The sequence below is a fragment of the Myotis yumanensis genome, unplaced genomic scaffold (assembly GCF_028538775.1).
Source record: "Myotis yumanensis isolate MYYU_CA2020_CCGP unplaced genomic scaffold, mMyoYum1.0.hap1 SCAF_17, whole genome shotgun sequence".
NCBI lineage: Eukaryota > Metazoa > Chordata > Mammalia > Chiroptera > Vespertilionidae > Myotis > Myotis yumanensis.
In genome coordinates this window covers 22,763,558-22,777,437 of record NW_027223768.1, presented here as the reverse complement: position 1 = coordinate 22,777,437, position 13,880 = coordinate 22,763,558, and the positions used below count along the sequence as shown (strand labels likewise).

Below are 13,880 nucleotides of genomic sequence, written 5' to 3'. Positions count from 1 at the left end.
TTGATGAAATATAGTAGCTGGTGTTGTTTTTTTGCCAAGAAAACGTGGTTTTTTAACTGAAGTTAATTGCAGTCTTGGTAGTGTTATGTTCAACCAAGGTGAAAGTGACAGTAGGATCTAGAGTTTTAGAAACAGTTAAAATGTTAAACTTGAAGGGAAGGAAAGGTTTTCCTCTACAGAACCATTATTCTTTAAAAGAACATTAAAAATGTATTTCTAAGGTCTTAACTATATAAACCTCTACATTTTTTCACATTATTAAAGATCAGGAAAACCAGTTTCTAATAAACCCATTTCTTAGGGCTCCATTGTCCTGGCAGCTTTCCTGATGAATGTGCACTGTAGCTGATAAGTTAAGGGCCCACTTGAGTTTTATTGTAAATGTTTTTGAGCCATGGACTACTGGGGCCAATTCTGAGCTTGTTCCTGCCTGTTTTGGTTCTGGCCTTTATTTCCATTCTGTCAGAGAAAGTGATAATTTCATAGGTACAGATCTCTGTTAACATTCCAGAGCCCTGACCCAGTTCCTCCTGAAGCTAGTTAATGGTTCTGTAGTATAACGGAGGGAATATAGTGTGAGGCTAATGAAGTAAAAAAATTACGGAGCCAAACTGCCAGCATTCAAATGTTGGTTCCACCACTTATTAGTTCTGTGACCTTGGACAAGTTATCTGTAAAGTGAGGGTAAATAACTACAGTACTTTTCTCAGGTAGTACTTATGTGGATTATAGGAATACACACATACAGGCATCCTAGAACAGTATCTGGCACAAAATAAGTTACTATGTCACTGTTAGCTTTAATAGTATTGTTACTCAGAGTCTCCACAGTTAACACCCAGGACATATGACTTATGTAGGAGCTAAGAATCACATGTCAGTCTGGTTATAGAATGTGGTACAGGTTGTTTGCTTTTACAGAAGAAATTAGAAAACAGGGAAGGGAGAGTCAATGCTATTAGATTTGTGTTTGGAACTATAGAAGCAAGAGAGTCAGAAATCTTGTCCCTCACAGTTACTCTAGTCTTGAGATCTGTTGTGTTTCATTTATACTGAGGACTGGCAGAAAAAGCTCTGGTAAATAAGCTTAGGACTTTGCAAAGAGTCAGTTGGTTCTGTACTACATATAGTGACTTAATAAACACTTGGGTGAGTTGTATACATGGAAGGTTTTATCTAGAAGTTGGCACATAAAGTTTTATCTAGAATTAGAACAAGAATTAAAAATACAATACATGAAGCCTATAAGTATCCATCTCACCCTGCAGTAAGAGTTGATCTTCCCTGTTATATTTTGTAGTTTGGTGCTATGTAATCTATCAGAATTTTATTAATCCCACTTACACAGGCAGCCATCTGGACCTTCTTTAAGCAAGACCAGAGCAGTATACAGCTAAGATGATTGATGGGCTCTAGAATTGATTAGTTGTTCTGTGAGACAAATGAACTGTTTTGGCAGAAAATACCAGAGGTCACTGCTGTGGTCAGACACAAAAGCCTGTAGAATTTTAAAGAGATTCTTTCATTATTGACTTATAAAGTTAAAAATTTTAAACAATAATGGATTTTGAAAATATTTTAGAAATATCTCTTCATTGGCTGCTCTTTAGTTCTGATTATAAAATGGAGGATATAAGTATTAAAAACAAAAATGAATGTGATTATTTTATGCTTTAATTTTATAATTTTTGGTGAAAATACGAACTGAATAAAAGTAGTTTAAAAGCCTGTCACTTATATAATATTGTACTCTAAAAGAGTATGATTGGAGAAAAAGCTATTGTAAGTGACTTATAAAATGAAATGGTATAAAATTCCATGTAGTTATTTATTCAGAGCCTTATAGCAATCTCTTTGTGGGGTTTTCTTTCTGTTTTTAACAAATCTATAAGATTCATAGGCTTCATTAGTATTTTTTTTAATTGAAAATTTGGATTTTTATGCTTCCAATAAGTTAAATCACTCTGGGATACCACTGTCCCATTAACACTACTGCCCTTAGCACCAAAAAGATTATCTTGCTTCCTTTCATCTGTTTAGCTGGTAATAGTGAAATCCTTCCCTATTTCACTGTGTTGCCCATGACCAACATTGTGTTAAGACTTTGGTGATAGGTGATAAATTGGATGACATATGTCTTGTTACATTCTGGTTATTCTTTGAGGACTACACAAGTGTGGATAGGCAAGTGGAAAACGCCCCCTTGAGAATCTGACTGCTTAGAATGAACTTGAGTTATGGATTTATTCAGCCTGTAAAACCTCAGCTGGCATAAATAATTGAGAAAGCAAAGGTTTGTCTGTGGTGCATACCTCAGGGACTCATGGCTCCCTTCCTCGTCTCTACCTCCCTTTCTTATGAAAATGATCCCAGTTGCACTCCTAGATAATAACACACCAAGCAATTAAAAGCCATGGGTGGCTGGAGAGAGGAGAAAAGGTTTAGTTAATGAGCTTTTCCTCTTCCAGTGCCCATGAGAGCCTCAGGAATGACAAGGCGATTAAAGCGAAGAGATAATTATAGATTATGTGAAAATGGGTCCCTTGAGACAAATGGGTCTTGACATAAACAGTAACTGTTGTAAAAGTCTCCTGGCTCTCATATTCACCCTTTTCTTATGCGCTTTATTTAGCTCCTGTGTCATGATGTCAACCAAGCATATAGGCACATCTACCTGTTTGCAGATCAACAGCCTTTTCTGAGGAAGAGAATCATTCAACAACTGAAACCAATCCGTAACTTTCTCTTCCTCTCTCCTTTCTTTTTTCTTCCCCCTTTTCCTTTTCTCTACTTTGTTCTCTCTTTTCTGTCTACCCTTTCTTCTAATATTTTTCTTCTTTTTCTATAAGTGGTACCTGTGAAATACTAAGCACTTAGACTTGTTTACATAATTTAGTGTATGTATGTGTGTGTACACATATCAAGATGTGTATACTACGGGTATGTTGTTTCTAAGTCTGTCATATTGTTCTACTCTCTCATCCCCTAACATATTAGAAATTCTGTTTCTTCAGGTTCAAAAATAATGCACATTCTTCTACTTTTTTTTTTTAATATATTTTATTGATCTTTTACAGAGAGGAAGGGAGAGAGAGAGAGAATTAGAAACATCGATGAGAGAGAAACATCGATCAGCTGCCTCCCGCACATCTCCCACTGGGGATGTGCCCGCAACCCAGGTACATGCCCTTGACCGGAATCGAACCCGGGACCCCTCAGTCCGCAGGCCGACGCTCTATCCACTGAGCCAAACCGGTTTCGGCTCTTCTACTTTTTATTACTGCCACTATCATGCCCTTTGCATGATCATCGCTACTCTTAAACAATCATTGTCTCTTGGCCAGGACACTACAGAACGGTTTGAAACTGGATTTCTCTCTTCCTGTGCTGTCTCTTCCCCGGATTTATAACTCAGATCTCATCATATCACTCTCCCGCTTAAAACCTTTTAATGATTTCCTATAGCACTTGGGATAAAATTTTAAATCCTTAGCATGTCTTATAGGGCCCTCATCATCTTCATCTAATGCCAATTTTCCCCTCTGCACCACCTCTTTGTTCACTCTACTCCAACTACATTGGCTTATTTTTATTTCCTTGAAAGTCAATAGATGAATTGATTGATAGTGTTATATAAGGATATATGATACATAACCCCAGCTTACAGTATATGCTAAAAACTTTTGGTAAAATTGCTAACATTTATTGACTACTTCTTGTAAGCTAGTAACCAGAATGATCCTATGAGCTGTAGGTATTATTAATACTGTACAGTGGGGCCTTGACTTACGAGTTTAATTCGTTCCGTGACGGAGCTCATGACTCAAATTACTTGTATGTCAAAACATAAAGTGAACGAGTGAGACACGTGATGCTGGGCTGATGTTGTGGCGTTCACTGTGACGTTCGCTGCGCCAACTAGCAGTGGGGTATCTGAAGCTGGCTCGTAACCCGAATTTTAGCTCGCAACTCAAAGCAAAAAATCAGCCGAGAGACGGCTCATATCTCGAAAAACTCGTTAGTCGGGACACTCATAAGTCAAGGCCCCACTATATCTGTATTTTATAGATGAGGAAACTGAGACTCAGAGAAGTTAGGTTACTTGCCCAAGGTCACGTGGTTGTAACTCTGCTCTTAACTGCTACAGTTGTAATCTCCAACTGATGAAATCGAATTTGACAGTTGTTATTATATTAATGTACTAAATATCTTCAGTTTAAATTTTGAATTAAATCTCATTCTACTTAGTGTTTTTAAAAATGTGCTTTACTGGTAAAATTAGAGAGTATAGTCTTTCATTTATCAGTGTCCTGATGATGATGATGATGATGATGTTTTCTTTGGATTAATTGTTTCTATTGATTTTAGACTTACCTTAATGGTTGAGAATATAACTCAGCTCTGCAGAGCCTGTTAGTCAAGGGATTCTATAGATTTTTCTATAGATGTGGCCACTGGTTTTGCAAGAATTGATCAGAATTGAACTGTTTTTTCTTATAGGCATTAAAAGTATCAAATTTTCAACCAACTTTTTTAGAGTTAAGCAGATTTTAAGAGGTGAAAATTTATTTTCGGTAACTGGTGTGTTTATGAATCATGGCTAAATAACTTTTCTAGTATAATGTGTTATTTACAAGAAGTATACATTGGTCTTCCCTTTGTCATTGCTTGCTTGAGAAAAATATGTTAATTACAGATTAACAATATAAATAAAATAATAAACAGAACTTTGTATTTGAGGCTTTTCGAGTTTTCTAGTCCTTTAGGTACACTGCTTATATATCGCAGTCTGAAAATAGTTATTACTTGGTGAAAGAAGATGTTGCCATGTCACGTAGCAGGAGGGGAGGAACTAACTGGTTATTTCCCATAACTGATCCCAATTGCAGTTCGAGTAGCAAGCATTCTGAGTTGGAGGATTGTGATTCAGTATACCCTGTATGAATTCTTTCAGTCATAGTTCACTTGTCCATTTGGCACTGTGTAGTTTGAACCTATCCTATTACTTCTTTGACTCTAAAGCACCATTGGTTTTAGAACACCATTTTTTAAAAGCCACTAATCAATTATAAGATGTCACACATTGTAAGATCTACCAGAAACATTAAAATATAAAAAAAAATGTATTTTAGAATCAATGAAATCTGGCAACTTAAGAACAATTTCTAAGTGACTATTTGTTATCCAGGATTTTAAGAACAACAAAAAAACAGTTTCTTAAATGCCTTGGTCTGAATTCTAGGCTTCTTGAACATAGTTACTGCTCAAGTGTTTTGCCTCCTTCAGGACTTAGGATCAAGGTATTTCAGAAAGAATACTGTACTATTTGCAAGTTTTACCTGGGGATCATAGTATAGGCTCTCATTTATGGTCTTTGGTAAGATTGAATGTTTTACAAAGGTGAAATTAACATCTAAAATTTGAATTAAATGTTAATTAAAAATTGGGACTTTTCATGTGCTAAATATGACAGCTATGACTACTGTTCAATCCCTGAGTTAGGAATTGACTTTATCTCTTTTGCTCCTCCCATATAAGCCTTACACACCAGCTTCACCAAGGTTCTAATGAGGCCTCCTGAGCAAACCATCTCCCAGCAGAGAAATACTTCAGAATGCTCTTTTCCTTAGATTGTTTCTTTTGGTCTGTGTTTAAATTGGCATCACTAACTTTTCCCCCATTAGTTGTCTCTTTGTTTTTTTAGATGTCTGAATCAAGTAGCTCTTCATGTCTACCTGGGAAACATTCCTTTTTCCTCTCATTAGTAGCTTATTTAGTTTAGTTTAACTTTAAGAGGGCAATTTTGTTTCCCTTTATTCCAGGTTTTGGAAGGTGAATAACTATTTTGTTCTCCTGCTAACTCATTACCTACATTAGTTTCTTACCTTATATGCAGTGAGTGTGCCAAGGCTCTTTGTGATCTATGTTCAGCATATCCCTCTAACCTTATCTCCCAATACCCGACCATAACCAAGTGCTTGAGGTTCCCCTGAACACTTCATTTTGGTGATACTTTCCTTTCATTTCTTCAGAATCCTTCAGTTACCCACCTGCGTTGTCATCTCATCCTTCAAAGCTAGGCTGTCATGTCAAGTCTCCTATACAGCTTTCTTTGATCATCCTTGATTAGCCTGCTCCTTGCTTTGGGCCTCTTCTGCTTTCTAAAATATTGGGTTAGTGACGTGGTACTCAAAAAATCTTCTTGCTGATGTAGTCCCTAAGATAATTTTGAAAGACTATGTTCCCTTTTACATTTTTTAAGATATCTAAAAAAATTACTTAAAAACTTAAATAATTTTCAAGGGCATAATCTCTGGCATTTTGTAAATAATGAAAATGTAAAATAAACATCATTTTTTAGATATATCCAAAGGAATCTAAGTGCTGTAATGATACCCTTTAAAAAAAAAAAAATACAAGAACATGCTACCATTGAGAGAAACTGGGAAAATGGTCCAAAAGATCTATTCTTTCTTACAACTGCATGCAAATCTTCAACGGTCTCAAAATAAAGTTTAATTAAATAAAATTCTGATCTTGACTTAAAAATACATGAACAAGTTCTTTAACAGAAATTTTACGTCATTTTTCTACTTCTCCCACATAATTTTATTTCAAAGTAATATATTTCGTGTAACCTTATCACACTCATAATTCTCTGCAACAAAAATATGTATATGAGTTAGTCTTTTAAAAAATTTTAAATTTTTGTTACCCCAAAGCTTTAAAGCATTAACTTTTTTTCTCATTTGAGTTACAATTATTTCTATACAGTTGATATACAAATAAATTTTGTTAAATAATTATTAAACATAAGGTAATTTTTATTGAAAATGTGTCAGTGAGCTAAGTTTTTAAAAATACGTAGTTTAACAGATGAATATTTCTATTAGAATGAGACAGGGTTTAACATCAAGTCTGCTTTTTGTTTTGTTCATTTCACTTCTTTCATCCTCTAACGTTAGTTATAGAGGGCTTCCCAACACCAAAGTTTTACCCAAATTGTCCCTTTATTTGGTACCATGGAAGACTTTATATCCTGAGGCAGTACAAACCGTTCCTAGTATGTTAAACAGTATTTTCATGCAAAGAGTAACAAGTTTAATTAATAGTAGTTTGCTAATTCTTAGTACAGTCTTTTGGGTTTACTTCCTAGAACAGCGGTTCTCAACCTGTGGGTCGCCTGCCATGAAACTTGACTACAGTATTTGAAATATTCTTTTGATAGGGAAATGTAGTCTTTGTAGAAAGTGGTACATCGCATATCTAGGAATGGGCAAGATTCTAGTCTTCCTGGTGTAGATGAAAGATGACCATACTTAAACACCATCCCTCTTTCTCATAAGGGTGTGCCTTTATTTTTCAAAGAGAGCCGGTGATTTTTTTCCTTCAAATATACAAATATATTTTCTGTCATTTTCGGGAAATTGGGAGTAATCTAAAGAGAGACATCTGTCTTGTGCTAGGAATAATGTGGGGAGGGACTACATCCTTGAAAGTAGTCACAAACATAACTCATACTCATCCATAAAGAACAGATATGATAATTTTACCTCTTATATTGAGGAAAGAGGGAGAACAATAACTGGGTAAGAATTATAAGAGAAAGGGAGATAAGTTGAGAACATGTAAAAGGGCACTAACATGTATTAAGGCTCTCCTGTATTTGGTAATGGTTGGAATCACTTGCACATGTTTCCTTTAAGTATGGATCCAGAAGGGGAGTTTGCCTCTGGGAGACTGTATTGACAGGGAAATGTAGAGGGGAAAGAGAGAATTTGATTTGTATATTGTACATAATCTTGTTAGGGGCAAGAAAGGAGATATGGAAAGATAGTGCTCCCGATGTTTCTCCATTTTGGCCACTAGGTGGTGACATTGTATTGACAGCTTGGTTGCTGGCAAGTAAGATAAGTCAGACTTGGAGTGAGGATAGAGAACTACTCAACAACTAAGCCCAAGCATTATCACTTAATTTTTTTAATATTAGTCATTCAACTTTGTATCATATTGTTGGTGATTTTATTGAATTTCTTCTTGATATTTAATTTACATTGTATACTCTACCCTGAAGTATTTTCTAAATACTTCTGTGTGCCTGACATATTTAGCAATGATAAAGTACAGACAATAAGCAGGTATTCAGATGAAAAACTGCCTCTGCCCTCCAAAAACTCTTATACCAAATCAGAATATTTGATGCACATAAGGAACATTGACAATATATTAAGCAAAATAAAAATTTGAATATGTTTGTACTATATTTACTCTTGTACACTGTTTAAGACATAGGTGTACATGCACATTTGAGATTCAGGAAAAGAGACCACGCAGAAGGTTTTCTTATCTATGAATAGCCGTTCCATGTTATTGGGTATGAGTAACTGACATCCCAAGGGTCCTCCTTACTTTCCTTTCTGTGCCCCACCATGAACTCCCCATTATTTTCAAATTCAAAACAATTGGTAAGTAGTATATTTTATATGATGACTTAAAATGACACAGCTCTTTCTCTCACAGTTGAAGTTGCTGCCTCTTGAATTAGAGGGGTCTCTGTTACTGTACTGGAGGAAAATAGGTCCCTATTATTACCAAGTTGGTATTCTGAATACATGTTTTCATAGAAACTGTGTTTTTTGGTTGTAGCTAAATATAGCTAAAGTGGTACTATTGGCAACCTTAATTTTTAAAATCAGACTTCTCCTTTCTGGGGTTTTAGCCTCAGACTTCTCTAATTTCTTTCAGAGTAGGTAATCTAGAAAAGCATTTTTCTCTTCTACAAAATGGACATTTTCAAGAGACCATAAAAGTAGGTTTGCAGTTGTGAATATGTGAAACACAAGTGTATTCTTGCATTATTTATTATTGTGTTATTTTCCATATGAGCAACTATAAACCTACTTTTGCTCACCTCTGTTTTGCTTTTAAACATGATTTCTTCCTGCACATGTACCTCATTTTCTCCAGCTTGAGGCAGACTGTTTCTCCTCTGTACTTTTTTAGGCCTTTCTAAAGATCCAGTTATACCCTATGTTACTGGTGTATCGATAATATCATCCCAACTCTACTGTGCATATATTGAATGCAAAGCTTTTTGCTTATCCTAGTTACCTATTACCAACAGAATCTTGCCCAGTGCCTTGCATGTAGTAAGTGCTCAACTGAATACATCAAATGCATAAGGAAAACTTAGATGAATAAGGCCAAAGTAGTGTATTTTAATGTAATTACCTCTGACTGAAAATATTTTTTATAGGGTATAAAGTATTTAAATTGGCTTTTAAAATAGGAGGACTCCTATGGCTAGATGCCTTAATTTCTGATGAATGGAAGCATGGTCTTGAGATTATAAAACACTAGTTTTTAGAGCTCAAATTGCATTTTTTAAGCCTGACCAGAAAATGCAGTCCACATAGGAAACAGTTTCATTTTAATATTCCAAAGGATTTATCCTTTTGAGAATCTCATTGAAGCTACCTTCCCCTCAACACCGCCCCCCCCACACACACACACAGAGAAACACACAACACACACATTCAGAAAAATGCACATGCATTTACATAGATAGTTCTGTATCCTATTTTAGGGAACTCAAAGACCTCATGTTAGGAACTGCTTTTGTGTGTAGAATAGATTACAGTTGACTAGTCGAGATGTAGCTAGATATAATAGAAAAATGTACTATATATAAAATCAATTGATCTGAGTGAGTTCTAGCTCTCTTGTTCTACCTTTGGTAAATTCGATGCCATTTGGAGGATCATGTAATCTCTCCTTGTTCTTTCTGAAGTTGTTGGATAAGTGTACATTAATTCTAAGTACATGTACTTAGAATGGTGTTGGATACCTAGTATGCTTCTCAGAGTTTGTTCCCAGTCTTTGTTTCTATTATCTCATGTAGGATTTCTGAATTTTGTGATGCTCTAATTATCTTTCCTTTAGGAAAATTACTTGTGTGTGTGTGTGTGTGTGTGTGTATATAAAATTTGAGTAACAATCAACTTGTCATTCTATTGTTCTTTAAGACAAGCAGTAAGCTGTATTCTGATCTTTTGATGCCTCTGTGTAGACATTACAGTGCTTCTTATCTCAGTGCTACAATGGAAAATTCTAACACAAAGGAAGTATGTGCCTGTCAGTGTGTGAAAGTAACTGGGGGAGGAAAAGAGCACTGAGATCATCTACTAAAGTTGTTATGTTATTGTGCTGGTGTGACTTGTTAAAGCAGTGAAGCATTTCCTTACAATTATAGTTGACTAGAGGCCTGGTGCATGGATTCATGCACCGGTGGGGTCACTCATCCTGGCCTGCGCCCTCTTGCAATCTGGGACCCTTCAGGGGATGTAGTAGTGCATGAAGTGGCAGGCGACCAGGGAGGAGCCCAAACCCAGGCAGGGCGCTGCGCTGCTCCCACTCATCCGGGCCACGCTGCACCTGTTGCTACTGGCACTTGGTAAGCTCACTGAGCATCATTCCCACTGTGGGAGTACACTGACCACGAGGGGGCAGCTCCTGCGTTGAGCGTCTGCCCCTTGGTGGTCAGTGCACGTCATAGTGACTTGTCGAACGGTTGACCGGTTGCTTAGGGTTTTATATATATACTAGAGGCCCAGTGCACAAAAATTTGTGCACTCGGGGGGTGTCCCTCAGCCCGACCTATGCCCTCTTGCTGTCTGGGACCCCTCGGAGGATGTCCACCTGCTGGCTTAGGCCCGCTCCCTGGGGGATTGGGCCTAAGCTGGCAGTCAGACATCCCTCTGGCAGCCGGGAGCCCTCGGGTGATGTCCACTTGCCAGTGGGGAGCAGGCCTAAGCTGCAGTTGGACATCCTTAGCGCTGCTGAGGAAGCTGGAGAGGCTCCCACCACCACCTCTGTACTGGCAGCTGTCAGCCTGGCTTGTGGCTGAGCAGAGCTCCCCCTGTGGGAGCGCACAGACCACCAGGGGCCAGCTCCTGCATGAGCGTCTGCCCCTTGGTGGTCAGTGTGTGTCATAGTGACCAGTCATTCCCAGTCTTTCTGCTGTTAGGGTCAGTTTGCATATTACCTTTTTATTATATAGGATAGAGGCCTGGTGCATGGGTGGGGGCCGGCTGGTTTGCCCTGAAGGATGTCCCGGATCAGGGTGGGTGTCCCGCTGGGGTGCCTGGCCAGCCTGGGTGAGGGGCTGATGGCTGTTTGCAGGCTGGTCACACCCCCTTCAGGGTGGGGGTTCCCACTGGGGTGCCTGTCCAGCCTGGGTGAGGGGTTAATGGCTGTTTGCAGGCTGGTCAAGCTTCCCCCCCCCCTCCAATGGGGACCCTCACCCCACGGAGGTTTGGCCAGCCTGGGTGAGGGGCTGATGGCTGTTTTCAGGCTGGCCCCCTTTAGGGTGGGGGTCCTTCTGGGGTGCCTGGCCAGTCTGGGTGACGGGCTGAGTGCCGTTTTCAGGCTGGCCAAGCCCCCCGGCGACGGAAGCTCCCAGCCTCTCCTTTTTTTCTTTTTTTTTTCTTTTTATTCTGGGATAAAAAGAAACTTTTTGAAACTTTGTAGCCTTGAGAGGAGCTCAGAGCAGGCCAGGGCAGGCGGGAGGGAAGCCTCCTGCTCGCTTCAGCTCCATGGCCACAGCAGGCTGAAAGCAGGTATCTGGGATTTATTTACCTTCTATAATTGAAACTTGGTTGCTTTGAGTGGAGCTCAGAGCCCGCTGTGGCAAGCGGGAAGCTTGGCTTCCTCCATCATTGGGGCAGCCAAGCCTCCTGCTTGCTCCAGCTCCATGGCTGCCAGCCGCCATCTTGGTTGGGTTAATTTGCATATAGTTGCTCTGATTGGCTGGTGGGCATGGCTTAAGGCATAGCAAAAGGTGCAGTCAATTTGCATGTTTATCTTTTATTAGTGTAGATAGATAAGAACTTTCGTCTTTTTCAGAGGTTGGATGTATTATGTCTTATTGAAAATCCATTATTGTTCATGTAAAATCCTTTATAAAAACAGATTTTATTAATGTTTGTCAGCAGCAATCAGGTTGTATTAAAAATATGTGACTTTTTATTTTTACTCTCATTAGGGAAGAAGACAAAAACATATTTGATTACTGCAGAGAAAACAACATTGACCATATATCCAAAGTCATCAAATCAAAAAATGTGGATGTGAATATGAAAGATGAAGAGGTATGAAAAACATGCCCTGTAATTATATTCTTATGCTTTCTTGTTCTGCCCCAGTGCTTTTTTCTAAATGGCAGGCCTGTGAACTACAATTCAAAGAACAGTATGGTTAAGAGAATGTCAGAATATCTAAATGAGATGGTGTCAGCCAGTGAAGATACTTCCTGTGTATGTAGCCATCATATTTCTGTCATGGCACAGAAGCTACTATGTGAAACTTGCACTCAAATAATTCATATTTGTTTATGATAAAGGGAGAGACAGTTAACACAAGTAAGATCTATAGAAAATCTGTAATAATAAAAGCATAATGTGCTAATTCAGCCGGACATCCTTCTGGACGACCTTCTGGATGAAGCTGGGGCTGCGAGGGAAGCCCTGGGTCCTGGGTGCCTGCTGGCAGCTGGAGGAAAGCCTGGGTCCGGGGTGCCTGTCGGCAGCTGGAGGGAAGCCCCAGCCGGTCCTGGGTGCCTGCCGGCGGCCGGAGGAAAGCTTGGGTCCGGGGTGCCTGCTGGCAGCTGGAGGGAAGCTTGGGTCCGGGGTGCCTGCTGGCAGCTGGAGGGAAGCCCCAGCCGGTCCTGGGTGCCTGCTGGCAGCTGGAGGAAAGCTTGGGTCCGGGGTGCCTGCTGGCAGCTGGAGGGAAGCCCCAGCCGGTCCTGGGTGCCTGCCGGCGGCTGGAGGGAAGCCCCAGCCGGTCCTGGGTGCCTGCCGGCGGCCGGAGAGAAGCCTGGGTCCTGGGTGCCAGAGGGAAGCCAGTGCCAGCAGCTGGGGGAAGGAAGGCCTACTCTTGTATGAATTTCATGCATCAGGCCTCCAGTATAAAAATATTTAGCCCAGCTGGCGTTGCTCAGTGGTTGAGCGTCAACCTATGAACATAGAGGTCAGGGTTCAATTCTCAGTCGGGGCACATGCAGATTGCATGCTCAATCCCTGGTGTGGGGTGTTTAGGAGGCGGCCAATCAATGACTCTCATTGATGTTTCTGTCTGTCTCTCCCTCTTGCTCCTTTCTAAAATCAATAAAAAATATATATATATAAAGAAATATTATAAATAGCTTTAGTGTTCTCTATCATTATATCTTAAATGGTATATTGTCCTTTACTCAATAAGTATATTTCTAGAAAACTCAGAATTTTGGTAAATCCAATCATTTAAATGTGGACCCACTATTTAAATATATTTTGTAAAATATATTATTTCTTAAGTTTATTTGTTTTGTGAATAATACTATTTATTGAGCTTAAATTGTCCCTGAATTTTAGTTTTTAAAAAAGATGCAAACTTTAATTCACTTTTAATTATTTTTCTCATTCTTTGGTAATACAGTGAAAGCTGATTGAAATGACCAGCAGGTGGCAATTGTTAGGAAAAGGGCATGCAGTGATCATAGATGATGTGTAGAGTAGATAAATGATCAACTTATGTATTAATTGAGAGCTCTCTGTATAGGATAGCCCTTTGTGATTATGCAAAACAGTTTATTCTTTATTAATTATTATTTTCCATATGAACAACTGTAAACCTACTTTTGTCCCACTCGGTATTATCTCACTTAAGGCAACATCTTTCCTGTAACATATTGTCAATGACATCTAGAACTGAAAATGTAAGGCTGTAATTCTATAGTAAAGGGGAACCAGTAATACTGTTTGTTTTCTCCTAAGTATTGAAACAAACCATCAAGAAAAATGTAGCTAGAGAAAAGTAGATGCCAGATTGTGAAATAATAAAAC

At 38.9% G+C, this 13,880-nt stretch overlaps 1 protein-coding gene across 1 annotated transcript in view; it reads left to right on the top strand.

Moving 5' to 3' along the window:
- Nucleotides 1–13,880, top strand: part of ACBD6 (acyl-CoA binding domain containing 6) — a 132,760-nt gene that overhangs the window by 48,520 nt on the left and 70,360 nt on the right. The window contains exon 5 of the mRNA XM_070396639.1: nt 12,044–12,149. Coding sequence (XP_070252740.1) covers nt 12,044–12,149 — 106 coding nt within the window. The remainder of the gene's footprint in view (nt 1–12,043; nt 12,150–13,880) is intronic.